Source organism: Neltuma alba, unplaced genomic scaffold (assembly GCF_004799145.2).
Source record: "Neltuma alba isolate B1F8T4 unplaced genomic scaffold, ASM479914v2 tig00012228_pilon, whole genome shotgun sequence".
In the NCBI taxonomy this organism is placed as follows: Eukaryota; Viridiplantae; Streptophyta; class Magnoliopsida; order Fabales; family Fabaceae; genus Neltuma; species Neltuma alba.
The window spans coordinates 241,626-267,421 of record NW_021636758.1 but is presented as its reverse complement, the minus strand read 5'-3'; the positions used below and the strand labels follow the sequence as shown (position 1 = coordinate 267,421).

The 25,796-nt window shown below is 34.5% G+C and overlaps 3 protein-coding genes across 7 annotated transcripts; 1 reads left to right on the top strand and 2 right to left on the bottom strand.

Annotated features, from left to right (window-relative positions):
- The first annotated feature begins 3,159 nt into the window (after window positions 1-3,159).
- On the top strand, window positions 3,160-10,225 carry LOC114725123 (serine/threonine-protein kinase BSK7). Of its 4 annotated transcripts, none has more exons than XM_028911585.1 (12): window positions 3,160-3,342; window positions 3,505-3,635; window positions 3,943-4,025; window positions 4,110-4,330; window positions 5,138-5,273; window positions 5,490-5,623; window positions 6,325-6,430; window positions 7,466-7,551; window positions 7,996-8,184; window positions 8,375-8,527; window positions 9,075-9,188; window positions 9,594-10,225. In XM_028911585.1, the coding sequence occupies exons 3-12, from the start codon at window positions 3,950-3,952 to the stop codon at window positions 9,834-9,836; spliced, it is 1,458 nt and encodes a 485-aa protein (XP_028767418.1). In that variant the 5' UTR covers window positions 3,160-3,342; window positions 3,505-3,635; window positions 3,943-3,949; the 3' UTR covers window positions 9,837-10,225. The 4 variants fall into 4 exon arrangements, with proteins under 4 accessions (XP_028767418.1, XP_028767420.1, XP_028767419.1 ...); XM_028911587.1 differs by having other exon boundaries at window positions 3,939-4,025; XM_028911586.1 differs by lacking the exon at window positions 3,160-3,342 and having other exon boundaries at window positions 3,493-3,635.
- A 421-nt stretch (window positions 10,226-10,646) lies between these two features.
- LOC114725124 (tubulin beta-1 chain) lies at window positions 10,647-12,873 on the bottom strand. The gene is made up of 3 exons (XM_028911589.1): window positions 11,957-12,873; window positions 11,598-11,867; window positions 10,647-11,475 (listed from the first exon to the last, which is right to left on the bottom strand). The coding sequence occupies exons 1-3, from the start codon at window positions 12,348-12,350 to the stop codon at window positions 10,805-10,807; spliced, it is 1,335 nt and encodes a 444-aa protein (XP_028767422.1). The 5' UTR covers window positions 12,351-12,873; the 3' UTR covers window positions 10,647-10,804.
- A 954-nt stretch (window positions 12,874-13,827) lies between these two features.
- On the bottom strand, window positions 13,828-20,781 carry LOC114725116 (glutamate--cysteine ligase, chloroplastic). Of its 2 annotated transcripts, none has more exons than XM_028911578.1 (16): window positions 20,652-20,781; window positions 19,681-20,027; window positions 19,024-19,174; window positions 18,736-18,843; window positions 18,354-18,446; window positions 17,551-17,634; window positions 17,343-17,411; window positions 17,193-17,263; window positions 17,036-17,104; window positions 16,288-16,381; window positions 16,016-16,105; window positions 15,830-15,910; window positions 15,466-15,558; window positions 14,569-14,649; window positions 14,428-14,497; window positions 13,828-14,175 (listed from the first exon to the last, which is right to left on the bottom strand). In XM_028911578.1, the coding sequence occupies exons 2-16, from the start codon at window positions 20,016-20,018 to the stop codon at window positions 14,087-14,089; spliced, it is 1,581 nt and encodes a 526-aa protein (XP_028767411.1). In that variant the 5' UTR covers window positions 20,019-20,027; window positions 20,652-20,781; the 3' UTR covers window positions 13,828-14,086. The 2 variants fall into 2 exon arrangements, with proteins under 2 accessions (XP_028767411.1, XP_028767412.1); XM_028911579.1 differs by lacking the exon at window positions 20,652-20,781 and adding an exon at window positions 20,352-20,447.
- Window positions 20,782-25,796: the final 5,015 nt, after the last annotated feature.

Sequence of the window (25,796 nt, the reverse complement as noted above, 5' to 3'; positions counted from 1 at the left end):
GGGAAAAAAATTAAAAATTAAAAATTCCAAATCAAGTTTGATAACACAACTTTATTTATTATTGACAGGTTTGAATTTATAAATAACAATAAATTTTTGTTAATATTCTTTATTTAGTATTTATAAAATTCTAACTTTTTTTTTGTCATTGTCACAAAAAAAATCCTCAATTAAAAAAAAAAGATAATAAAAAAATAACAAATTTGTCCCCTGTTATTTTTCCCTAATCCATTATTCCCCCAACCCGCATGGCGCATACGCACATCCTAAAAAGGGATAATAACTTTGTACCAAAAAAGAGAAGTATCACACTTGAGGTTTTGAAATCTTCAACTCAACCGTGTTTCTTTGAGTTTATCAAACTAGGCCTAGCTGTCTATTTTAGATTATACAGAGTTTTTTCAAGTTTACAGATGAAATGAGGCTTTGTTGAGTAACAAAACTTTCAGACTACTGCATGTAAACTACTTCAGCTCAAAGTTCTATTTAAAAAGGTATTATTTATGTCCAATTGATTAATGCACCAACCTCTAACTAAAGCAATATATAATATAAAGCAAACTGTATATGTTTTAACTATTAGACTGAAGGTCTAGTAATAGCCAATTCCTAGACTTTATTAAAAACCTTTTGCAACTAATTGACATTTTTCCCCCTGCAAAGTTCCATACGAATGATACTTATTTTTAAATACCCATTTGCAATCAACTAAGCTTTCTCGGCCTGTATAAGGTGTCAACATCCATGTTTTGTTTCTAATAAGTGCACCATATTCATCTTTCATTGGTTTATACCATTATGGATGAAAAAGCAATACACTTACAACTGAAGAAGGTTCTGTTTCAATCTCAAGAACTTGCTAAGATGTTTAGGTTTGAAAGCTTTGATACCAAGTGAAGAATATCGAAGTATGATAAACTGAATGACTTAACATACACTGAAGCTTTTGCTTTATATGTATAGACTTATTATTCAATGTACAAGTATTGATTAAGTTACAACTAAATCATATATGACTGTTGTAATGCTTTTATAATCTGTAACAAAAACTAACACGTGCTTAATACTCAATTTATCCTAATATTGACCAATTTCATCACCAAGAATGAATTTGACAGCAATTGGAGGTAAGGACCTCACCTATCCACAAGTTATGAATTTGAGAGGAATCAGAGATTTAGGAAATATTGCATTTGATAAAAATATGGGAAGGGGAGATACGTCATTTTGTACCAAAACACGTGAATTGTTTACTTTTTGAGGTTCCCTTGACTCAATTGAAGAAGAAGCTGAGAACCTTTTTGAGGAAGCATACTTTGTGGAGAATCCATTTGGAGGGTAGAAATGTTCATATTGTCTCATCTTGGTATAGTCTCATTCAGATGTGACAAAAGATGAGACGAGACATGATACGGGGTTGTCGTAGTCCTATCTTGTCCAATGAACCCCCTTGTGGATGAAGGGTGACGCTATCCATCCACTTTATATAGTAATGGGGTTGGACATTTTGAGTTGTACTTACGTTTTAATTAGATGAGTTTTTTAGCCTGCCTCGATCAAACACAACTAAAGACAGGAATCCAACCAAACAAGGAGGTAACTTGCAAAATAGACGTGTCTTAAAGAGAAAGCATATAGCACTTGAATAACCAATTGATTTGAAGATCTTTTGATGTGTCACTCAGTATACTTAAAAGCCCTATGTTCTTAAAAAAAAAAAAATCTTTTACCTGCTTTCACAATTTAATTCGCATGCTTGCTTGTTCTGTTTTGACTAATTGAATAGAAACAAAGACTTGTTACTAGAAAACCGAATTTAGAGAACAATACTGAATGAATGCGGAAGAAGGATGGATTAAGAGAAACTCAATGAGAAAGTCAGTATTCTCAAAACCCCTGGCTCTGTCTAGAAAGACCCCAAAGATTCACAAGGCAGAAAAAATGATTAATTAACTATGTTTTGTCCTTTCCAATCCAACCTGAGGCAGAGAAAATGATCAAGGACAACCTTTTTTTTTTTTTTTTTGCATGGGGAATCCTAGAATCATCATAGGAGCTAGTTGTATTTAATAAAAGAAAGTTAAAGACTTAACTAGAGAATAAAACACAAATATCAAATTAAAAATTGAAGGGAAATGTAAGCATTTTTAAAATGATTATTCCCACAATTTTATGGTATTTATGCCCTTGCTTAACATTATTTCAGAATAGGATATTGTCATCCCTATGATATATCGTACAAAAGTTGTGTTAACATTTTATTTACCATATCAAGTCATAAATATAAGAACTAATTGACTGATTTGGTAAATTAAGGAAATAAGTTAAGTTAATTATTTATAATAAATAGGTATTATTTTTTTAAAATATCTTTACTAACCACGTTTATTAGTTAAAACTACTATTATTAGAATGAATATATTAAAAAAATAGATAAATATGAGAGACAAAGTAGATTGAGATCTTATATTTAAAATAAAAAAGTCAAATGAGTTTTATATTAAAAACCGGAGGTAGTATTATTTTCCACATACCAAACATATTGTTAAGTCTATAAAGTACTACATCTGGTCTTAAATATAAGAATTAGTTAAGAATCTTAGTCCAATTATAAATAACAACAACGATTTTCGGATTTTGTACGTTCTCAATGGTTTCTCTTAATCGATCTGTAGAATAAAAAAAAAGTGATTGAGAATCTTATCCCAATTATAAATAACTTGCCATTAATTCATACGAGTAAAATCTCATGACATGTAATATTCCTCCGGTTCTAAATATAAAGCTTATTTTGTAATGTAAATTACACTACAAAATTAGAACGGAGGAGTAATTTTTATTCATAGGTTCCCGTGATTTTTTTTTTTTAAGTTAACGTCGATTCAAGTTTTTTCTAAATACATCTAATATTTTAAGATATCTTCCTATTCATCCAATATGTTAAAATATTCTTTTTAAGTAAATCCGGTATCAAATATTATCAATGCACAGTTAAATGGAATGCAAAATTAATTTACTGACAAAAAAATATAAAATTAAATTAGAAAGTTTAAACTGGAGTAAAACATAGGGAAATCATAACTCACGCATCACGTATGTAGGAAAGAGGAAAAAGTTTCAGGCATCAAATGAACGGATTTTCTTTTGGCCGCCAAAGGAAGGGGATTGAATATGCACGCCGTTCGGTAGTCAAGCAATACGGCGACGACCAGACAACGAAGCTGAACTCACCATTTTCATTTTCAATCATAAGATTAACAGAGAAAAGTAAAGAATGGCCTTTAACTTTCCTTGCCTTTTGACTGAATCGTGGACGAGGGGTCAAGCCTTCATTTTGTTGAGGTGTTCAACACTTTCCAGTTTTCTTATCTCCATCTGTATCAATCAATTAATCTTGCTTTGATATTTGTACTCCTCTCACGCTAATTGCTAGCATTTTTACTATTAAACAAGTTCATTGATTGGTTCAAATAACATCTGCTTGATTTTATGTTATTCGCATAGTGAACTGGTGCACCTTACACAACTCAGTGCCTTGGAGCTGCACAGAGCTAATTATTTTCGGAGTTCATTGTCCGGTGATAATATTTGGGAAGCATTAAATTGAATTGACCCATCCAAGACTCGCCGATAAGGTCTGCCTTTACTTGCTTTGATGTTGAATATTCAATAGTTACTATCACAGTGAATTGTTGATACTTTTTGCTCCCTCTAAGGCTCTAAGCTGAAAGAAGCGTAGGACTCATGATTCTACCTCAGTTTTCCTTACGAGGAACGTAGAGAACCAGCTAACAGCTGGGGAATTTTTTTCGTTTTGGTTTCAATTTAATGCAAATTACATGGGAATGTAATGGCCCTTTCAATTGAACATTTGCTAAGCTCAATTTTTGTTTTAATCGAAGCCTCTCTCTACACTAACTATTATTTGCCAATATAAGCTAGGTTTGGCATGGGTTGTGAGTTTTCCAAGTTCTCGGCATGCTGCTGGGGAGCAGAGCAAAATGGTCCCAAAATCCTCATTGATGGTAACTCATTGGGATTCATCTCTCTTATTCTCGCTCCGACAAGACCAGATAATTGCAATTCATAAGTTTCAATTTTCTGCTCAGGAAACAAAGAGGAGCATGAAGCTAATAATCTGCCGCCGTTTCATCAATACACAATTGATCAACTTAGGATGGCCACGTCTGGATTTGCAGTGGAAAATATAGTTTCCGAGCATGGAGATAAGGCTCCGAACGTGGTCTATAAAGGGAAACTTGAAAATCAAATGCAAATTGCTGTAAAGCGATTTAATAGATTAGCCTGGCCTGATGCCCAGCAATTTTTGGTAATCATGTGATTTTATGTGGCAATCCTATGCAGATTTGATTTGAGTGCTCATCATAAAGCTTTTTCGTTCACTCCTGCATTTATTGTGGCACTTTTTAGCTGTACCTATGCTCTTGTTCTGAGGGGTTCCGCCGGAGGTCCTAAGGGTATTGGGCGAATGTGTGTTATTACCATGGTCTAACACTCTAGGATGCTGGATTGTTTGGTACATGGTTGGATGCCTTGGCAAAATGAATGAATGACCTTTTTGACATCTATAATGGGGTATTTTTTTGTTAGCATGTTATAGATATTAATAATACCACTCATCGGCCTTCTCCTCAAAGATTATCTTTTTGAACGATGTGGTATTTGACATGGTCTTAGAGTCTTCATGATCAAGCAGTGAAGAGTTTGATCTTGTTGCTTTATTAAGTTTTCTGGGGTAAATACTTTATTAAGCATTTGCCTATTCATGCTCTTCCAGATTATGTTTGGTACCAGCTTAATTTCGTTTCTAGTTTTGTCTGACCTATATCTTAAACATTGGGTCTATATCCATTTCCTTTTCATGAGGGAGCAGGGAAGATCATGGTTTCAGCAACTGGATAGTGAAATACTCAAATTTCTTGATGACAGATTCATGGATATTAGGATTTTATACACATAATGCTAATCGGTGTTTTTTAACATTTTGTTAGAAATTTTTTGTTTGTTCACATCGGGTATTCTATAGTTACTAAAACATGCTTTCACTATCACCCAAAAAAAAAAAAAGCATGCTTTCACTAATAGCTTTTTGAACAACTTCGTTTTATCTCTTAAGGATGAAGCCAGAGCTGTTGGTCAGCTTAGGAACCAGAAATTGGCAAATTTGCTTGGCTGTTGCTGTGAAGGTCATGAAAGGTTACTTGTTGCAGAATACATGCCTAACGATACTTTGGCAAAACATTTGTTCCACTGTAAGTGCATAATTATTTTCCACCAAGTTCATTTAGCAATGTAGAAATTCTGTTGTTACCACTCGTGTGTTCCTTCAATGCTATGGTGAAGTGTGGCTATGATTCTATTGTTCGATGCTATCTCCTTAAATACAGTTCACTGAGCTTTCTATTGTTCTCCTGTTTTGATAAAAATAGTTGACCGTTCTATAAACTCTTGTCCACACTATTATTTAGGGGAAACTCAACCTATGAAATGGCCAATGCGACTTAGAGCTGCTTTGTACCTTGCCCAAGCTTTAGAATACTGTACCAACAGAGGACGCGATCTATATCATGATCTCAATGCTTATAGAGTTCTCTTTGATGTTGTAAGTTCATTCCTTTCATCTATGTCACATCATATATTTGAAAGTAGAAATGCTTACTTTTCGTGAAGGGTGCATTCTATTGTTATATCAATTAATGCGATCCTGAAAATTACGTCAATTCATTAAATGGTAGAAGGTTTGCTACTGACTTTATATCTTGGAAAGTTGCACTAAAAATTGCCTTGATATTTATAATAAACTTCCAATAACAAGTCGACAAGTAAGTATCTTCTCAAATTTCGGGTTTTCAACTCCACATCTATAGGCTTTATTTATTTTTGCTGAACTAGAAATGATTTTGAAGGCTAAGGCTCAGTAAGATTGTAAATCAAGAGAAATCAAGCAATCGTAGAGAGGGAAGTTACTGAAAAAAGGATCAAACTGAGAGCTATTCACCGCCAAGAGTGTATAGTGACATAAATAACAGAAATCACTTCCAAGCTAAGAGCTTTATTAGCCAATGCAAGATTAAAGCCACTGGCGATTGAAATTCTGAAACAGAAATATTTCGTTTTTTAAAGTAAAACTACATATTAGATAGTACTATGTAGCTAAAATAAACTCGGCAAATATTTGATAAAGATAGATATCATGATGCAATGTAACCTAGAGATAATAAAGTGCTTTTAACAATCTAAAGATACGCAAGGGTAAGGGTGGTTTCCTCTTTCCTGTATGTCATCCTTGTACTTGTTTTCCAGGAGGGCAATCCTAGACTTTCATGCTTTGGTTTGATGAAAAACAGTCGAGATGGGAAAAGTTACAGTACAAATCTAGCATTTGCCCCTCCTGAGTATCTCAGAACAGGTACTCCCTACCATCGCAAACTTGTACTGTCAGATCTTCTATTCTCCGTGAGTTGAAAGTTGGGCTTTCATAGTAAACTTTTGAAACTAATCAAGTTACACTCTCCTTAGAGTTTTTTCTGTTCCAACTCAAATTGTTATGTGATTATGTCCAATTTATAGGCTTTCAAACAACTGACCGTGAACTAAGAAAAGCACACCATTGAAGATTGGAGTGTTCTTTCTTATGGTCTAATTATCTTGCAATCCATTCTTTCTTTCCTAGGGTGTAGAACTCCCTTTGCATATTTTCTGGAGATGCCAACCGAGCTTTCATTTGTTATTACCATTTTATTCTTTTATCTTTCCCTTTTAATTTTTTTTTTTAAATCACTTCTTAAAGAGACACTTTACCTAGAAGAGTTAATATCCAATTTCTCTCAAAATGGTTAAAATAATATCAAGGAAACTTATTTTCATATGGTTGAAATTTTCCTTATTTTTGGTTTATTGTTATATGTCTAATTGTTTTCTGTCTTTAAGAGCACCCAAGACTCATGTTTTGAGAACGAAATTAATCTTTAATCTGTAAAATGGATCCCTTTACCAGCAAATTTTGTTCTTAGGTTAAACTGGTGCTGTCTTAGACTAGTTTTACATGTCCCCTTGTAGCAAATAGATTTACATCATGAGTTGTGTGTATTATACATTACTAGTTATTTACCCATGAATAAAATGGGTTTCTAACAAATATTCTTTAATAATAAATTTGTAAATTTAGTTAATAGACAATGAGAACTCCCATCGTCCTGTTCTTCTAGGATCAATTTGTGAAGACAGTTTTTATGACACAACAGTAATATATCAACACAATTCACTGACGTTCAACACGTCATAGCCCTTCTCCCTTCCAATTACTCCAAAAGAAAAGAAATTTTATGTGATATGATGATTTTTTCGTATTATTATTCTTCCTTTATTTCTTATGTCCTGAATATGGTATCCATGAGGTGAATGTACTCAGTATCTCTGTGCTTTCCTTACCCTGGTTATGCAGGAAGAGTAACTCCAGAAACTGTAACATATAGTTTTGGCACCCTTTTGCTTGACCTTCTCAGTGGAAAACATATACCTCCGAGCCATGTAAGTTTCTTTCCTCGATGCAAGGCTCTGCACAACAAGTTTATTGCACCCTGTTGGTGGTTTAGAATACACTGGCTTGTCACATATCTCTTATTATCCACTTGAGGAAAAGAAAGAATGAAAAGTATGAGCTTATTGAAAATGGGAGGATTTGGTCAGTATGTTGACGAGAATGTTTAGGTATTCTGTCTTGACCATTAAAACAGGCCCTAATGCATTGATTGCAATTTTTTCGTGTTACAAAAGAATGAATATATGCTATATGTCTACTTGTTTTGCCAATCTTCTGACTGTTACTGATCTCTTGGCCAGATGAACTTCTTTCCCTTTTCTTGTTAGTCACAATCTTTTATGATAAAAAATGATACTCTGGGTTGAATGTAAATTTTGCTTGAGGTCATAGCGTGTGGTATTATTTTATCACTTATTTTTGTAATTTTTCAGGCACTTGACCTGGTTCGGGGAAGAAACCTTCAGATTCTTACAGACTCTTGTTTAGAAGGACAATTTTCAGTTTATGAGGGAACTGAGTTATTGCGCCTAGCATCACAATGTTTACAACCTGAACCGCATGAGCGTCCTTATCTCAAGTCATTGGCCCCTGCTTTGATACCCTTACAAAAGGAATCCAAGGTTATTTCTGTTATTCGAGTAACATCTGTTTTTTAGGATGTTTAGGATTGCTGAGGCTGGTTTTAATTTCCTGTCTACAATTGTCATGGCTAACAGTTTATGTTTGATAGTCATTAGGCTCTGGTTTGTTCTGAGAACTGAAACCATATTCCAGTAAGCTGGAATGAACTTTTGCTATATTATTTTTCAGGTTCCTTCTCATGTGCTTATGGATATTCCCCATGGTGGTGCTGCTTTACCTCTGCCACCACTCAGTGAGGCTTGTCTTAAAATGGACTTGACTGCTATACACGAGATCATAGAAAAGATCGGGTATAAAGATGATGAAGGTGTTGCATATGAGGTGTGTTTCTGATATACACCTTGTGAAACTTGTTTCATGCTCATGATCAACATTCAGATCTTTGGTACTTTGGCTTACTTGTTCACCATCTTCTGCATGTGTATGTTTGTATGCAAGCATGTTATATCATCAAAAAAGCTGAATCAGAGTAATAAATCATATTTATTTTTATATATCATTCTGTTCTGCCTTAGGAATGTGTCTTTCGTTTGACTCTTAAATGTCGATGCTTCTGTCAAGATCTTGGTTAGAATAGAAGTCAATGTGATAACTTGATCCACTATGGTTTCCTTGGTCTTAGCTTGCAGGCGTATCCATTTTGACACTCGTAGTGTGTGTGTGTGTGTAAATTCTGCATAAATGTTCAATCACGGCGACACAAACTGACAGTTTAGTTGTTTTATATGCCTCTGAGAGTGAAGGCATGTATCCTGTTTTATGCTGCTGTATTTCTTACGTTTGATGTATACTTCATTTGTCTTTTATCATTTAAGTTTTTCCTTGTAAATTTGGTTGTCTACTTAATTTTCATTTTTCTCTGATGCAGCTTTCATTCCAAATTTGGACCAACCAAATGCAAGAAACATTGAACTTGAAGAATAAGGGTGATGCTGCATTTCGACGCAAGGATTTCAAAGCTGCAATTGATAGCTACACACAGGTTTGAACGATTCATGCCTTGCAAGTTGTTAAGTTCCAAGGATGGGAAAAAAATGATTTCTGTCCTCTTCTTGATTGGCGGATAAGATTATATAGTGCATCAACAGTGATTTCTTACAATAGTTGTTAAAAAAGAGCTAAGGTGCTTAAATACCTTGAAAAGATCCACGAAGGAGCACCTAGTGCTGGAAGTTTTTTTCAGCTCTTATATGCTCTGGAAGTTTCATTTCCCAGCGTTTCTGCCCTGAACCGCTATTTGCTATTAAATTTGACCATTAAGTTTGCTAGGTGCTCCTTCGAGAATACTTGCAAGTGTTTGAGTAATTTGGTTACATTAAAGTAGGATCCACCAGATATGAGAGCGGCTGCTATGTGTAGCTAATACTTTGGTGGTTGTGTAATGCAGTTCTCTGAAGTCGGAACCATGGTTTCTCCGACAGTTTATGCACGCCGAAGTCTATCTTATCTCATGAGTGATATGCCTGAGGAAGCACTTGACGATGCATTGCAGGCACAAGCAATATCCCCTCTCTGGTACATTGCATTCCATTTGCAAGCTGCTGCTCTATTTGCACTGGGCAGGGAGGATGAGGCCCATGTGGCACTCAAAGAGGGTTCTGCACTTCATAATAAAAAGAATACAAATTAGTTGAGGTCACTGCCCAAATTAGTTTTCCTGTTCCAGAAGACAACATTCAGAGAACACCACCCACGGCTCTCAATATTTGGGCAAATTAATCTGAGGCTTTTAGTCCTTATTTGGCAATTGTGTTACATGCATAGAGATCGGTTTATAGTCCCTCCTGCATAAACGTTTCCTTTGTTGCGAAGATCTTGAAAGGTTTAGGGAAAAACTTATGGTAGAGATTGTGTGTTTGTAAAGGATTCATCTGTAAAGTCCTGTATTTACTGGCTTGGTAGCAAATGCTTTTTATGTGATTGTAACTAATGTGTAAAGCAACTGGCTGCCGATAGGCTATTATTGTATTCATTTGTTTTACATCTAACATATTATTTAAATCTTCATCCTCTTGTTTATCATTTGATCTTTGTATAACATTTGAATTTGCCCAAGGAAAGCATTTGTAAGCAATTCCTTAGTTGCTGATCAGTGGTTGAATTTCACGAGCCATAGCTGATTATTAACAATGAATAATCAGTAATCAGCTAGTGGCCCCAAGCAGACATGTATATATTTCCCCATCACACCAAATCTTGATGAAAATTCCGATCATATACTGAGATTTTAGAAAAGGGAAGAAGTCAAAAGGACCTGGAATGGGTAGGAAACGCCATAATAACAACATTAAATAAGTTCCAAGGAGCAGGTAATGTTCAAACAAGATGATAATAACAATACCCACAACATGGTAGAATCAAAATCAAACACGGAATAGTTAAGAAACCAAATAATGCTTAAAAAAATTGACATAAAATAGAAATTATTTTAGGCCATGAATGGGAGATCCCCAGAACGATGTGTTAAGGGCCCCTTGTTTCTTCTCACGAATGAGATCCACTTTCAAAGCACAAGACACACAAACCAAGCATGCAAAACCTCCCTCACCATATATATACAATTAATTATGGTCCCAAAGGCATCTTCATCTTGTGCTCTTAGTCATGCATAGGCTCTTCCTCGTCTTCAATCTCATCTTCCTGGGCGGCTGCATCCTGATACTGTTGATACTCTGCCACCAAGTCGTTCATATTACTCTCAGCCTCTGTGAACTCCATCTCATCCATACCCTCGCCAGTGTACCAATGCAAGAAGGCCTTTCTCTTAAACATCACTGTGAATTGCTCCGAAACACGCCTAAACATCTCTTGGATCGAAGTCGAGTTCCCCATGAACGTAGAGGAGATGGACAAACCAGTTGGTGGAATATCACAAACACTGGATTTTACATTGTTTGGTATCCATTCCACGAAGTACGATGAGTTCTTGTTTTGAACGTTGATCATTTGTTCATCCACCTCCTTAGTGCTCATTTTACCTCGGAACATAGCCGAGGCTGTCAGATATCTACCATGTCTTGGGTCTGCTGCACACATCATGTTTCTAGCATCCCACATTTGTTGAGTAAGCTCAGGAATGGTGAGGGCTCTGTATTCTCGGGAACCACGAGATGTTAAGGGTGCAAAACCAACCATGAAGAAGTGAAGGCGTGGGAAAGGGATGAGATTAACAGCCAGTTTTCGGAGATCAGAGTTAAGTTGGCCCGGAAAGCGAAGGCAACATGTTACTCCACTCATTGTTGTTGAGATCAAATGGTTGAGATCACCAACTGCAACACAACCACACTCAATTATCCAATAAACAAGAACACAAGACTTTAGACTAAACATCCTTAGTTATATAGTGGTGACTTTTGGGAAAAGGAAAGATAGGAAGAATGAGGAGACTTACAACTTGGATTAGTGAGCTTGAGGGTTCTGAAACAGATATCATAAAGAGCCTCATTGTCAAGGACCATGCATTCATCTGCATTTTCAACGAGTTGATGAACAGAGAGCGTGGCATTGTAGGGTTCCACAACGGTGTCAGAGACCTTAGGAGATGGGAAGACTGAGAAAGTCATCATCATCCTATCAGGATACTCTTCTCTGATCTTTGAGATCAGAAGAGTCCCCATTCCTGACCCTGTTCCACCTCCCAGTGAATGACACACTTGGAAACCTGTAAAATCGTAAACGAACTCATTCATATATAACTGTCAGTGAAACTTAAAACGTTGAATAAATAAACCATATAAGGAGTAGTAGTACCCTGCAGGCAATCACAGTTCTCTGCTTCTTTACGAACAACGTCGAGAACAGAATCAATAAGCTCTGCTCCCTCAGTGTAATGGCCTTTAGCCCAGTTGTTTCCAGCTCCATTTTGGCCAAACACGAAGTTGTCAGGCCTGAAGATTCTACCAAAAGGACCAGAACGCAGGCTGTCCATGGTCCCTGGTTCAAGGTCCATCAACACAGCTCTAGGAACATAGCGACCACCACTCGCTTCATTGTAGTAAACGTTTACCCTCTCAAGTTGAAGGTGGGAGTTGCCTACATAATTCCCAGTGGGATCAATCCCATGTTCATCACACATAACCTCCCAGAACTTGCCTCCAATTTGGTTACCGCATTGACCGGCTTGGATGTGCAGGATTTCTCTCATGGTGAAAGATTAGAAGTTTAGGAGAAAGTTTACAATATCAATTATTAGAGCAGAAGTTGAGAGGGGAAGAAGAGTCCTGAAAGCAGTGAGTGGGAAGGGAAGCCCTTTTGTAGTTGCAAGAGTGGAAGGATGAGAAGATTGAGATATTCAGATTTTGTCTTTCTGTCAAATGGGAAAAATATATATATTGGTGGGCGTTCAATTAATCAGTTCATGTGGGTTTGTTAGGAGGAGGCTATGTCAATCTCCAAGCAGACTGATTAGCTGGCTATGGAAGGTGACAATCAAGTTGCATGAAACTTCCTATGGCCTTATTAGGCTCATCTGAATTATCAGTCCGTCCTACCATTTGATATCCCATCTGTCAATGAGATTCCAAATTGTCCATTTCTTGAGTTGGTCATCCTGCTATCCCAATGTGACCGGACAGTGAATTATCACCTCTTTTCCTAGGTAACCATTGGAAGCTTAAACTTTCATCGATAGCAGAAATGGAAGAGTGGGAAAGAGCATACTGCAAAAGATCAAAATTCTAGTTCCAAGTTTTTTACCACAACTATCAACTATACATGATCCAATACATTTAGATTGGAGTGTTGTCAAACTTAATTGGAAAAACCGTTTTGACAGGCATATTTTACATTCACAGGTTAAAGAACTCAAAGATCTGATATTTAATTTAAACAGTCATAGCCCTTTCCATTAGAATTAACGCCGGTTGATTTTCTTAGTACCAGTATTTGGGTTGAAAATTTTCGAAGCTTCCCTTCACTTAAAAATTTACTTACAAATTATCAATGGTTTTGCTGCCGGAGGTTCACACCAGAGATAACTTGCTTGTCTTGACAAGACTGCTTTTACCTCTGAACAACGTAATCTCGAATGACGGGTTCTATTAACAATTCCTAAACCCGACTGATAGGTGTATCGATATATGAGCTGAGAGATACAAGGCCAGCAAGCAGAATTCGGATTCAATTATTGAAGCCACCAAAGCTCCGTGGCAGGCTGTCTCCTTCTCAATACAATTATTTGCGTACCAAATAAAGAACTAGTGGTGATTGGAGAGGGAATCGGAATCCTAAATCATTTCTTTTTAGAGAGATGATATTTATTCCGTCGTTCTCAAGGTTGCAGAAATTACAAACCAGAGTGTCCAATGATATCTTATATTGACTGATCAACAAAAGCCATATAGGATTTACCATGTAATGCTGTTGATAAATGGTTTTCTAGTAATTAGTGACTGAGTTGGGATGTTCAATCCACAACAATAAACCACTCCAGACCTACAAGTAAGCCAATTGAGTTTGGGGAAGTCTCACTTTCTCCAAGTCAAATCTTCACCAATAAATCTTTAGACCCATAAGTATATATTATTACTGAAAAAAAGATTGGCATTCAATGCGTAACATCCTCGAGTCTATATCAGCAGAGGGGAGGAAATTTAAAAGCAAACCCGTACCTACCACAAACATTGATCTACTGCCACTTTTGACAAGATGAGTAAGCTGACGAGCTTTTCACATTTATTTATGAAGCGTTCGAACATCAGTTTGATCACATCATGTCTTGAATGAAAATGGCATGGGTAACCTCATGACAGAATTTACATCAGAAATTATTTCCTAAGTAATCATCAATCATCAAGTGGCTCAGAACAGACAACCAGCACCACAACTGACGAAGAAAAAATCCTACCGAACTGTCACAAGCGGCAGCCACTTGAACGCTCCTCAGTATAGCAATTCCTCGTATACAGGATCTACAGATTGCCCCCACTTTCCATGATACAAATCCAAAAGCTTTTCAGCTGGTGTAACACCTGCCACCACAAAAAGTAGTATACACAATACTAAATAAAACAGGGGGAAAAGAACATGAGCATTCTTGGTTGAAAAAAACGTCCAATTGAAATTTGTTTTAGGGGCGTCCAAGTTGTTTTCTTTTTCTTTTTCTTTTCTTTTCTTTTTTTTCTTTTTTTCTTTTTTTTTTTTTTAAATTTTGAAGTCTCTGGTATGCTCGTACTTTTGTGTATATTTTACTGGGAGGGGAAGAAAACCTGCAGATCAGTTACCTGTTCTAACCACCTCAGCAACCTCATTCAAGAAACCAGTTTCCTTAAAGCCTCTTCTTTCCAAACCATCCTAGAGAAGTATACAAATGCGGTTAATAAGATAGATGACAATAACAGAAATAACAAAATAATGACACATACTTTCGAAAATTTTAGAACATCTTCAGCAACATGCTTCAGCAAGCCATCTCGGAATGGTGTCTTTAGACCATATTTGGGGACCTACCAGAAAATGCCTCCAATGGTCAGAACTCAATAAAAATCTAGAATGAACAATGACCATCAAAGAAATAGCTGTTATATGCATGATGTAACTAAAAGCACACAGTAGTCCTAATGAAAATATGGAGAACCATTTTATAGGATTTTAAAAAAAAAAAAAGGCCTCCTCCAGTCCACTATAAAGGTCCTTTTCTGTCAGCTTTGCTTGATCCAAAATACAAGTCCAATTTGATAATATCTAGAATATTAAACATTTTTTGGCCAAAAAAAGGAACATTTAACATTTGCCCTATTTTCTCCTTCTATACAATTAAATATTATAAGTAATTAATTCATCATAATCAATGTTTGACTTTTTAATAAGGATAGATTTGGAAAGTAGCACCTTTTTTTTTTTAACATTTTTAATGATGTAACTTCTATGTATACCATTTTTGGTTTTACATTAGTTAAACTGGACTCATATTATGAGCCAGGGGAGTATTTCTGCTTGAGCATCTGTGAAAGTGTGTAAAACACCAGAGAAGGAACACTTTTATCAACATATAAATTTCAACCGATATTTAGCCTGCTAAAAATAGTGACTCTGTGATGGCACAAGCTTGCATAGAATATACAAAAAATGATCATCAACGACGCATCCACACCAAAAGAAGTGCCTTTTCAGTTTTTACTACATTGAAACAAAATATCACTTCAATGGGCGGCTAGTATGATGAGAATCTAACTCGTACACAGAAAGGAAGTGAGGATAAGTAAATTAAACCCTTAAAATTGATTTAAGACAAATGAAATTTTTTAATGTTTTGACGTTACCTTATCCCTTAGCATCTGTCTCTCTTCTGGGGTCCAATCAGCTGTCATATCTAAGACATTCTGGAGAGAAACCTCATCATACAATAAGCCTACCTGATATGAGAAAAATCACAATAAGTTAATGCAGCTGAGTCACAGTAATTGATGAGTTGCAAATGAAGATAAAAATTATGTTCTGTGCAAGCAAAGATTAATGCCTTAGTTATCATATGCAAAAGACAAGACATAAAAATGTCATTGCTTGTTCCAAATCAAGATGATAGGTCATTAAATGATTGCATGACTTGACTTCAAAGATTAGCCTGTATGATGGTCGCAGGTAAAATAAGACCAGAAATATTATGCATAGTAAAATGCTACCCACCCAAAATGCTGGTAAAGCACATAACCTTCTCCAGGGCCCTCCATCAGCACCTCTCATCTCCAAGTACCTCTTTAGCCTAACCTGAAAATAATAGAATAAAAGTACCAAAAAATTCAACTAAGAACAACCTCAGATGCTGCCATATCATCGGATAAGCATCAGATAACGGCCAATTATGGAACTGACCTCAGGAAATATAGTTGTCAAGTGATTTTCCCAATCATTTAGTGTTGGCAATTCACCAGGAATGCAAGGAAGCTTCCCTTCCATAAAATCCTGCAATATTTTGAACTCAGAGTGATCAATTCTTACCCAAAAAATAAAAGGATCAATTCTACACCCTTAGCAAACCAAGGCTTGAATGTAAAAGTCGTCTAAGAGAGAAGTTTCAAAACAAAGGATGACGGTGCAATATAAGCTAGCCTAAGATAATAAAAATGTCAAAGAGAGGTGAAAACCCTGAAGGTCATTCCGGCACAGTTGACATATTCCCCTTTCCGATAGACAAAATACATCGGAACATCTAGAGCATAATCAACATACTGCTCAAAGCTGCAATTGAAGAGTTCAAAAGAAATCAGAATGGATGAAGTAAGATTAATAAGATTTCAAGGTAAAAAATGATACTAGTCACTGACGAAGACAATAGTATCACAACAATTTTTGTGTGAAGTTCTCAACCAAAGAGGTTAGGTTAACAACAATTTCATTCAATTCTTACTGCATGTGAATAGTTAAAAAAACAGAAAAGAATGAAAAAAGAAACCACAAACTCAGCACTGGAAAAATAAATTGATAATATACTTTTTAGTGACAATGCAAGATGACACATTTTTTCCCAAGAAGAAATTTAAATAATCCTTAACTCGGCATAGCCCCCCTTTAGGCCTAGTAAATAATAATTACAAAGTTTGAGAATGCCAGGTCCTGACACTGATATTATGTTGATATTGAGACTGAGCATGCCAAATGTTAATGTATTGCATTCTACCATCCAATGCATGTAAAATTCAAATACGTGTAATTTAGATTTGGACCATCAATATTAAGGATTAGCTCAAAGCTTGGAAAATCTGACACAAATAAAAAACTTCACTGTGTTTTCATGCCATCTTTCAAATTCAAAGCAAGCCAGGAGCCTGGAGGCATTTTGCTCGCATTATAGTGATTCATGAATCACGAATTATCTCAAATTATAAAACTTACCAAAAGGAGTCATCAAAAACAAATGGCAGCATCCCTGTGCGGTCCTTATCAGTATCAGTCCATATATGGCTGTTTTAAGAAAATAAGAAACGAATAAGATATATAGCAAGAATGCAGACTGCAGAGAACGTAAGGTGACACCCAAATGACAATTTACCTCCTCATACTGAGAAGACCATTTGGCTTTCCTTCTTTGAAGGGTGAATTTGCAAATAGAGCAGTTGCTATCTGTTTGATATAGAGTATTAGTTATATTTCACATCATACCACAAATCTCCAAAGGAAAGAAAAGATTAATACTCCTTACAGGCTGTAAGGCTAGACCAGCACGAAACTTCCTTATCATGTCTGCTTCAGAACTGAAGTCTAGATTGACCTATAAAAGTAAAGCCTGAAATATATCAATATTCAGCATGAGAGATGGTTAAAATATTGCTTCAGAATATTTTATTTTCACCAAACCCAAAATAGGATGCCTTAGGAAATAATCAGCTCATAAAATATCATAATCTCACCTGTACAGTGCATGTTCTGAACATCATGTCAAGTCCAAGGGAACCAACTTGAGGCATGTAATTTCTCATTATTTCATATCTTCCCTGAGCCAAAACACCCATGTAAGAGAACATGTAATAGACTATTGAAGACCATTATCACTCTTCAGTCACCGAGTGGACTTAGACCCGCCTCCCCTCATGTTAATTGCGCGCAGACAACAGACTAAATAAACAAAACCACAAAGAAAGACCACTGCTGCACTAACAAGAGATGTTCTAAACAATCAATTAAGTAATAACCCTTTGTATTACTGTAGAATAACAATGATCCCAGTAGCTTAACCTGCTATAAACCTCCAATAATACGTTTAACTCAATACACTGAGGGAAATTGACAGTTTTAAAATAACAGCTACGTCTGATATACAAAGAGGGGTAATGTAGAGAATGACTCTAGCTTAAGTCACTGAGCCACATGCCTAGCCCCTCGTTTCCCAGGCAAATGTCAACATTGTTCACACAGTTGCCATCATGAGTTCAAGTTAGACAAATAAAGATGATAAAGCTAGCATGCTGCAAGTATTCAGGTTATGACAGTTATTAAATAGCCATGACTGTGAAATTTGACATATATTTAATCCTAATATCAGGAAATCAAGCCAGATCCCGCAGCATAGTGCTAAGGATAGACCCTAATTTTCTCTGTTTAATATCTACTTTCAGGAAGTGTCATCCACTTTTTTCTTTTTGTACAAATGAATGAATATGTGCATGTTCAGCAAGTTCAGAGTCCTGCACAATAGAAAGGAGGAGAAAAACACCTTTGGCATGATAGGTATGTCTTTGAGTCCCCACTTTGGCTGGAAACCAATTCCCAAAAATCCAATTCCCATTTCCTCGGCAACTGCTTTAACCTAATGAAAAGAAGTGTAAAGTGATTTTTCATAAATATACAACATATACAGAGGCAACATCAAGAAAAAGAAAACCGATATATTAGCAGATCTCTGGATATCCCAAAATTAAAAAGAAAAAAAGTTAAGCTGACTACAATGATGATATGTAACTTCTTTGATTGAAACATCGACTGAAAAAAGAAAATTCTAACCAACTTCCTCCTTAACTGACATAACAACAGACCACCTTTAATCTTTAAAGCATCCCACATACATGCATAAACCTAAGTACAACTATTCAACTGACCTGATAGAGGTGCGAGTTAACTTCAGCACAAGTCTGATGCAAAGTTTCTAGTGGGGCACCACTAAGCTCAAATTGACCACCAGGCTCCAATGATATGCTTTGCTTGCCCTGGTCCACATAAGTTGAGATAAATAAAATTACAAGAAAATAAGGAGTAACAAAAACCACGCATTTGATTATGTGGATGCTCAAACCAGGAAGCATCTTGATAAACGACGTTGTAAACAAAGATTCTCTTGGAAAAAAAATGCTTAAGGGTTGCTGTTTATACGGAGATAACTAGTTTACCTGTTTAAGTCCAATAATATAATCACCTTCCATTACTTTATCCCAATCGAATCTCTCAGAAATGCCATTGAGCAACTCTGCTATCTGTTCATACTTCATAGGACGGAGGCTTCCAAACTCAAAACCAAACTTCTCATGTTCAGTACCAATTCTGCAAAAAATAGTTTAAACAAAAAAGAACGAACAATTATTGTAATTTTGGAACATCGTAATGGAGAGTCCCCCATCTCCCCCCCCCCCCCAAAACCAAAAAAAAGAGCGGAAGAAAAATAAAGTTTCTAACGGAGTAGCTATAGAAATTTGATGAAGAGTAAAACTGAGATAATATACAACAGGGAAATCCAACAACTCATGAACCTTGGAACTTAGGATTGATAATCTAGCGGACCAGAAATCAAATATCGTAATTTTCAAACGCAACAAGAAAGCACACAACTAAACCATGAAATATCAGAAAACTACTCGGCTAAGAAGGAAGCTGCTATCTAACATGCTCCATGAAACGAGAAAAAGAAAAATAAAGAAATAAAATAAAACCAGTTGATTCTTATGAACAAGAACCTTGGCAACTTGGGTACCGGAGATAAGGGAATGATGATTGTTAAAGCGACACAAAGAAATGAACTAGCATGAAATTGGAAAAAATAATAATAATACCTCCATTTTTCCTTCGGCTTACAACCAGAGGCAAGGTAGTCTATAAGATCCTTCTTTGTAAGAGGCTCAGTAACGACAGCATCTTCTGTAGGAGGGCTGGCAGCAACAATCACTGTATGATTCCGTTTAGATCCAACGCTGTTAAACATACTTTTCTGTGTAATCTGAATCTTTCTCGCAGAATCGCATGATAAGGAAGAGAAACCAACACGAGTTTTCTTTACATGGGATGCGTAAAACTTTTGTCTTGCGCGACAAAGTGTATTGTTCCCAACTCTGCATCGTGTCGTCTCAGTGCGCGTGCAGTACATTGAACCCGTCCGTGAAATCACGACCATGGTACTCTCCTGAAGAAGATACATGTACATAAGCCCACCTTCAAGGTCAGCGATTTGTGAAGGAACTAACGTAGAACAAAAAGAAAAAAATTGACATGTAAGTTGTCTCTGTCATTATAAAAATTCTGACGTCAATAAATTCAGCCTATCAAGTATCAGCATATACAAGCACAGGTTTGTGTTATATCACCCACGATTCTTGAGAATTGCAAGACAGCTCAGTTTTCAGATTTAAAAGCGAATGCCAGCGACTCAAAACAAATTAAAAATAAGTATCAATGTCGTCATCTTGGATAAAAAGAGTAAGTTTCCTCAGATGTGTTATTGCTATACCCAGAAACACAAAGGAAGTGCTTCTACAGTGGTTCACTGATAAGAGCAGAAGAAAATAATTATGCTGCCGTGAAGAAGTTCGGCTCAAGACAGAGCAGAGCAAGTTCTACAAGACGTTTTGGCTTGTTTACAATAAAATCTGAAATTCAAAGTTAGACATGAGAATTACAAAAAAAATTGGATACAAACACGATTGCAAGAAACGATTCTGAACAGTGTGTCAAAGTAACCAAAAAAATAAAGAACGAAGTGAAGCCAAACTTAAAAATTTCTCTTGTGAAATCGTTATAAGAGCAATACCAGCTATCTTAAAACTGAAAACAGAAAATTAGGGCTCTGAGAATATGGACTTTGGCGTCCTCGAAGCCAAGAAAGTGGCGGGGTAAGCCGAGGGAGAGGCTGGGAAAGAAGGAGAAGAAGCTCCGCTTTTCCTTTCCACTGAAACGAGAGGGAATGGGATTTATAAGGGCATCGTCGTTATTTTATTATACGGACACGTCAGCTTTGCAACTTTCTTTGATCACTTAGCAAAACTAATATGGTTTCTACGTTATCGTTACTGTCCGTACCGTTTAAAAAATTATTAAAAATCCGTTAGCGTTTTCTTGTAAATTTTACATGTTTGGCTGATTAAAAGAAAGTTTGTTTTGGCAACCAAGGGTGTGTTTGGCAAGCACCCCAAACCATGGTTTTGGGACTCAAACTATGGTTTGAGAAAAATATTAGCCAAACACCTTTAAAAAAATCAAAACCATGGTTTTGGTTCAAAACCATGGTTTTGACTCCAAAATCATAGTTTTGGAAAAAGCAGAATTTTTACTTTTGGAAAAAAGGGAGAGTGTGAAAGCCTATAGGATATGTATCTTGTTTTTTTATAAACATATTTTTTATAAACATATTTAATCTTATATCTTATAAATATATATACATATTAATTATTTATTAAATATCTTATATCATTAATATATGTTAATAAAAATATATTATTAACATTTTATTTCTTCAAATTAAATATCATAAAATATATTTTCTATAATTATCATATTAATTTATGCCAATTTGTATATAAAAAATACTTTTAATAACAACTATCCAACACTCACACTTCTCAAAATTTTTCATAAATCTATTCCAAAATCTATTTTTTTAGAATTTATTCTTCAGAAACTATTCTCCAAACCATGGTTTAGTTTCATCCACCCTAATAAAAACAAAATTTCTTCTATCCCCTGAACTGACTCTTACTTTCACGTTTTGTTAAACTAACTAACCCACAAGCTATAGTTAAGATAATGAATAGAATAAATTTTTTATGAGAAAATATTTTGCATTGAACAAACAAGGGTTAAGATGCCCGCAGCATTTCAATATATTTTTTCGAGTGCATTTAGTACTTTTAAATATTTTGTAGTGCATTGAGCACCTTAAAATATTTTTTTAAATAGGTCCAGCAAGACAAAATTACTGTACTTTTATGAAATTTTGTATTAAATAAACAAAATAGGTAACATTCTTATGGAATTCTCAGTATGTTACTCTATTATTAATCCTTAATATAAGTTATCTCATTGAATTTATTATATCCATGTATAATTTTATTTTTAATTCATTATTTTTTTTAAAAAATTAAATAATGTGTATTAAAAAACAATAAAATTAAAGAACTATTAAATTTTAAAACACAGCTAATGTAATTTAAAGTTTTTTTTTCTTGACTTTTGGTTAAACATGTAAAAATTACCTTATAATAAAATTAGAAAAATATGATCATGTTTTGGGATTCAGTATTTGAGCGCAGTCTGATCATTTCCACTTTGAGTCAATGGCCATCTAATCAAATAGTGGAACCTTTTCTTTTGAAATTATATTCTGAATATTTTCTGGCCAAAAAAAAAGAATTTGCATTCTGAATATATGCTAAATGAATTTCAGCGGAATAAAATAAAAAACTTTAGATTAATTTGTTTTGATTGCCTACATAGTTCACCGGAGCTTTGCTCCGACTACATCTGGATCCGACTCGAGTCGCACACCTGGCTGTAATGGGTGAGTGTTCCAATGGAGATTTCTGTATACACTGAGCTCGAACTCGAGACCTCGCTTAAGCAGTACCAAGCCGTTTACCACTTGGACCAATTCTTGTTCGTAAAATTTTAGATTAATTTGTGGGTTGAACGTTTACTTTTTCTTTTTCTTGGGCCGAAGAATTGAACGTTTATATTCAAAAGCACAAAGAGATCATCACCTTAAGTTAAACAAATCGTGTCGTATATAAACACTAAAGCATGAATGAGGTCATGAATGACAAAACCTTGATGTCTTCTCTCTCTCTCCCCGCCTTCTTTTTTGGGCCATCGATGGCTTCTCTCATTAAAAGTCATTTATTACTTTATATTATATACATTATCATCTGGCTGCTATGCGTGTGAGCATGTGCACTTTGTTTTTTTTGACCTGAGATGTGAGCATGTGCATGAATCTTAAGGGGTGTTTGGCAAAATCAAAACCACGGTTTTAGAATCACTTTTCCACAAAACGAGGTAACCTCCTCCATATATTTATTTCGTAATTCGTAAAAGCACTTCTGAAACCATGGTTTGGTTTCTATCCAAACACCCCCTTAATATCAGCATATTGTCTGTGTTCATCTGTATTGCCTTAAACTTAAGTGGAAGGATGCAATTTTAACTTTGATTTTCTGATTTTTTTTTAGTGTTGTAATTTTAACTCTAATCTAATTTTTTGGGTGTAATTTTTATTTCTGATTTTTTCCGGTGCAATTTCACTTCTAATTTCTGAGTGCTAAAAATTGCTCAAAAAATTAGGAATAAAATTGCACTCTTAACAATATCAGAGGTAAAGTTTTACGTAAAAAACAAAATTAGAGTTAAGATTATATATTTATCCTAAACTTTTAATACTTGTAATTTTTTAAGTTAAAATCTCATCTTTCAACCTCTTTTTTTTTTGGATTTTACGAAGAAGTACGCTCTTATGACGCGGAAGACGAAGCTGCAATTTTGATTTAGGAACTTGAGGGCGGACGACATCACGGGTAATTTAATTTTATGGGCCTTAAACATGTTTAATAATTGAGAATTTTTCACATTCTCGTAGCAGAAAAATTTCAAACAATCTTTTTGGAGTAAAAAAAATTAAAACGGTTAATTATTAATTCATTAATTAACAGACAAACGATTGTGCCCCACACATACTGGAGTTCGTCCGCGGGTCACGCTTGATGCCCTTTTGAGAGGAGGAGACGACAACGACATTCCATCAAACAAAGTCCTGTGTGTTTCATAATAAAGTCTCAAAGTAGTACATTCTGTACTTTACAATATTTTTTAGGTATATTTAATATTTTCAAATATTTTATCATGAACTTAATGCCTTGAAAATATTCTTGGCAAGTTTGTCCAGCCCTTTAAATTATATTTTGATATATTCAGCATTCTAAATTTTTTTTATGCTTATAACATTCCAAATTATTTATGTTACATTCAGCACTCTAAATTACTAAGTGTAGAATTGTAATAAAAATACTTTAAGATATTGGATGTGCTTAAAAAATATTTTAAAATATTAGATGCACTACTAAATATTTTAGAATATTAGACACACCTAAAAAAATACTTTAAAGTACAGGATACATCTTAACCCAGAAATAAATTTAGTTGAATATTGGATTTGATTTTGTAAGTTTTAATTCACTTTATCTTTTATATTTTTTTTCATTATTCATTTAACTTATAAATTTATATATATTATGTATGAGTAATTTAGAAAAATGTGTCATATGTATCATAGTTAGCTACCCCATCTATTTTTACTATAAGAGTTAATTGGTTAATTGAGTTTAACCCTAAATACAAGTATAATTAACTCAACCCACCTTATTTTTTATGCTTATTATTTTTTCTCGAACTAATCTACCTAATTAATAGACTAATATAATGTTGTCGATATATTTTAATGAGGTTATATCATCTTTGTTATAACTAAATAATTTATCTAATTTTTTTAATTTATCTAAATTAATTAAGTAGTTTTTATGTTAATCACATATAAAAAGTAATTTATTTCACTTCTATATAGCCAAATGAATTAAATAATTCTTACATAGGGTCAGAGATGGAGGAAGTATTTTATTTATTTTATTCTTTTCAGGTACAATTGCTCCTGTTTTAAGTTTTAACAACCAAAACCCACTCACACAGGACAGTTCTGGTATTATAAAGTACTCAACAAACCATCGTTTTCCTTTCCAGCAGTTTTCACTAACATAATTTTACATTATTAACAGCAACATAAGCCACGTTGCTAACTATTTAACTTTTAAAGCGACTTGTTAATAATTTAATAGCAATGGTTGTCATATTAAATTTCAAAAGAAAGAAAGAAAGAAAAATTAGTGTCAGCAGGTGAGAGCTAAAGAAGAGGATGAGAGAGTAAAGCTGTGAAAGTGATCTCCCCATTTTAGCGTTTTATTGTGCATCTCCACTCGGATTCACCGCAGTTTTTTGGCAGCATTCTGATTATTTTATTGTCCAGGAAAAAAAAACATAATTATTTTATTTTTCATTTATAAATAACTGTTACCTTCAATTTTTAGTATTACCTACCGTTCTTAATATAAGAGTCAATTGCTAGGAAGGATTTGATTTTTAATACAATACATCAATCCATTTTATCTCTTGGATTTGTAATTTTTCTTTCAGAATTTTTCCGATTGGTTGTAAGGAACTCCAATCAAGAAATAATTCCAATACACATAATTAAATAGGGTAGTTTAGGAAAACCAACACTTATTATTACAAATAACCAATTTCACTAATTTTCTTAATATTTCCAAATTAATTATCTAAATCTTATATTAAGAACCAAATATAATATAAGAGTTATTTAACTAATTAGATATATTAAGAAAGATATATAAATTAGTTAATTATAACAAATATAGCTTGACATTCATAAAATACTCATTTAATATTATACTCTAGTTCTTAATATAGGACCTAATTGTTAAGTTGATTTTGGTTCTAAATATAAGACATATTTTTTATATTTATCAATTTTTTCTAAATTATTTTTATTGATACTTCTTCAAGCATGATCAAATAAAAGAGAAATGGAAGATATTAAGGAAGATAATTATGGTATTTTAGGAAAAACATGTTATATTTCTTATAATTAACTAATTTATCTAACTTCTTTAATATAATTAAATTAGTTAAATAAGTTTTATATTAAGAACCGGAAGAGTAATTTATAAGTTAAGTGCGGCTGCTAAATTAAAGACAGGATAGCAAGACCATACACAGATGATTTTTTTTTTTTTGGGCCAAAACAGATGATACGACTCTAGTTTCTTCTATAGGAACCCTCACTGGCGGTCGTTTTCTGTGCGAGAAGCTTTCACGAACAAGTCTTAACATTAGTGAC

Excerpts from the sequence above, each read along its gene's own strand:
- LOC114725123 (XM_028911584.1), top strand. Across the intron at positions 6,431-7,465 it reads TCCTGAGTATCTCAGAACAG|GAAGAGTAACTCCAGAAACT; the intron begins GTACTCCCTACC and ends CTGGTTATGCAG. Across the intron at positions 7,552-7,995 it reads AACATATACCTCCGAGCCAT|GCACTTGACCTGGTTCGGGG; the intron begins GTAAGTTTCTTT and ends GTAATTTTTCAG.
- LOC114725116 (XM_028911578.1), bottom strand. The coding sequence starts at position 20,018 with ATGGTCGTGATTTCACGGACGGGTTCAATGTACTGCACGCGCACTGAG. Across the intron at positions 15,559-15,829 it reads GTGCTTTACCAGCATTTTGG|GTAGGCTTATTGTATGATGA; the intron begins GTGGGTAGCATT and ends TTCTCATATCAG. Across the intron at positions 14,176-14,427 it reads TGCTGAGGTGGTTAGAACAG|GTGTTACACCAGCTGAAAAG; the intron begins GTAACTGATCTG and ends TTGTGGTGGCAG.
- LOC114725124 (XM_028911589.1), bottom strand. The coding sequence starts at position 12,350 with ATGAGAGAAATCCTGCACATCCAAGCCGGTCAATGCGGTAACCAAATT. Across the intron at positions 11,868-11,956 it reads GAACTGTGATTGCCTGCAGG|GTTTCCAAGTGTGTCATTCA; the intron begins GTACTACTACTC and ends ACGATTTTACAG. Across the intron at positions 11,476-11,597 it reads CAAGCTCACTAATCCAAGTT|TTGGTGATCTCAACCATTTG; the intron begins GTAAGTCTCCTC and ends GTTGTGTTGCAG.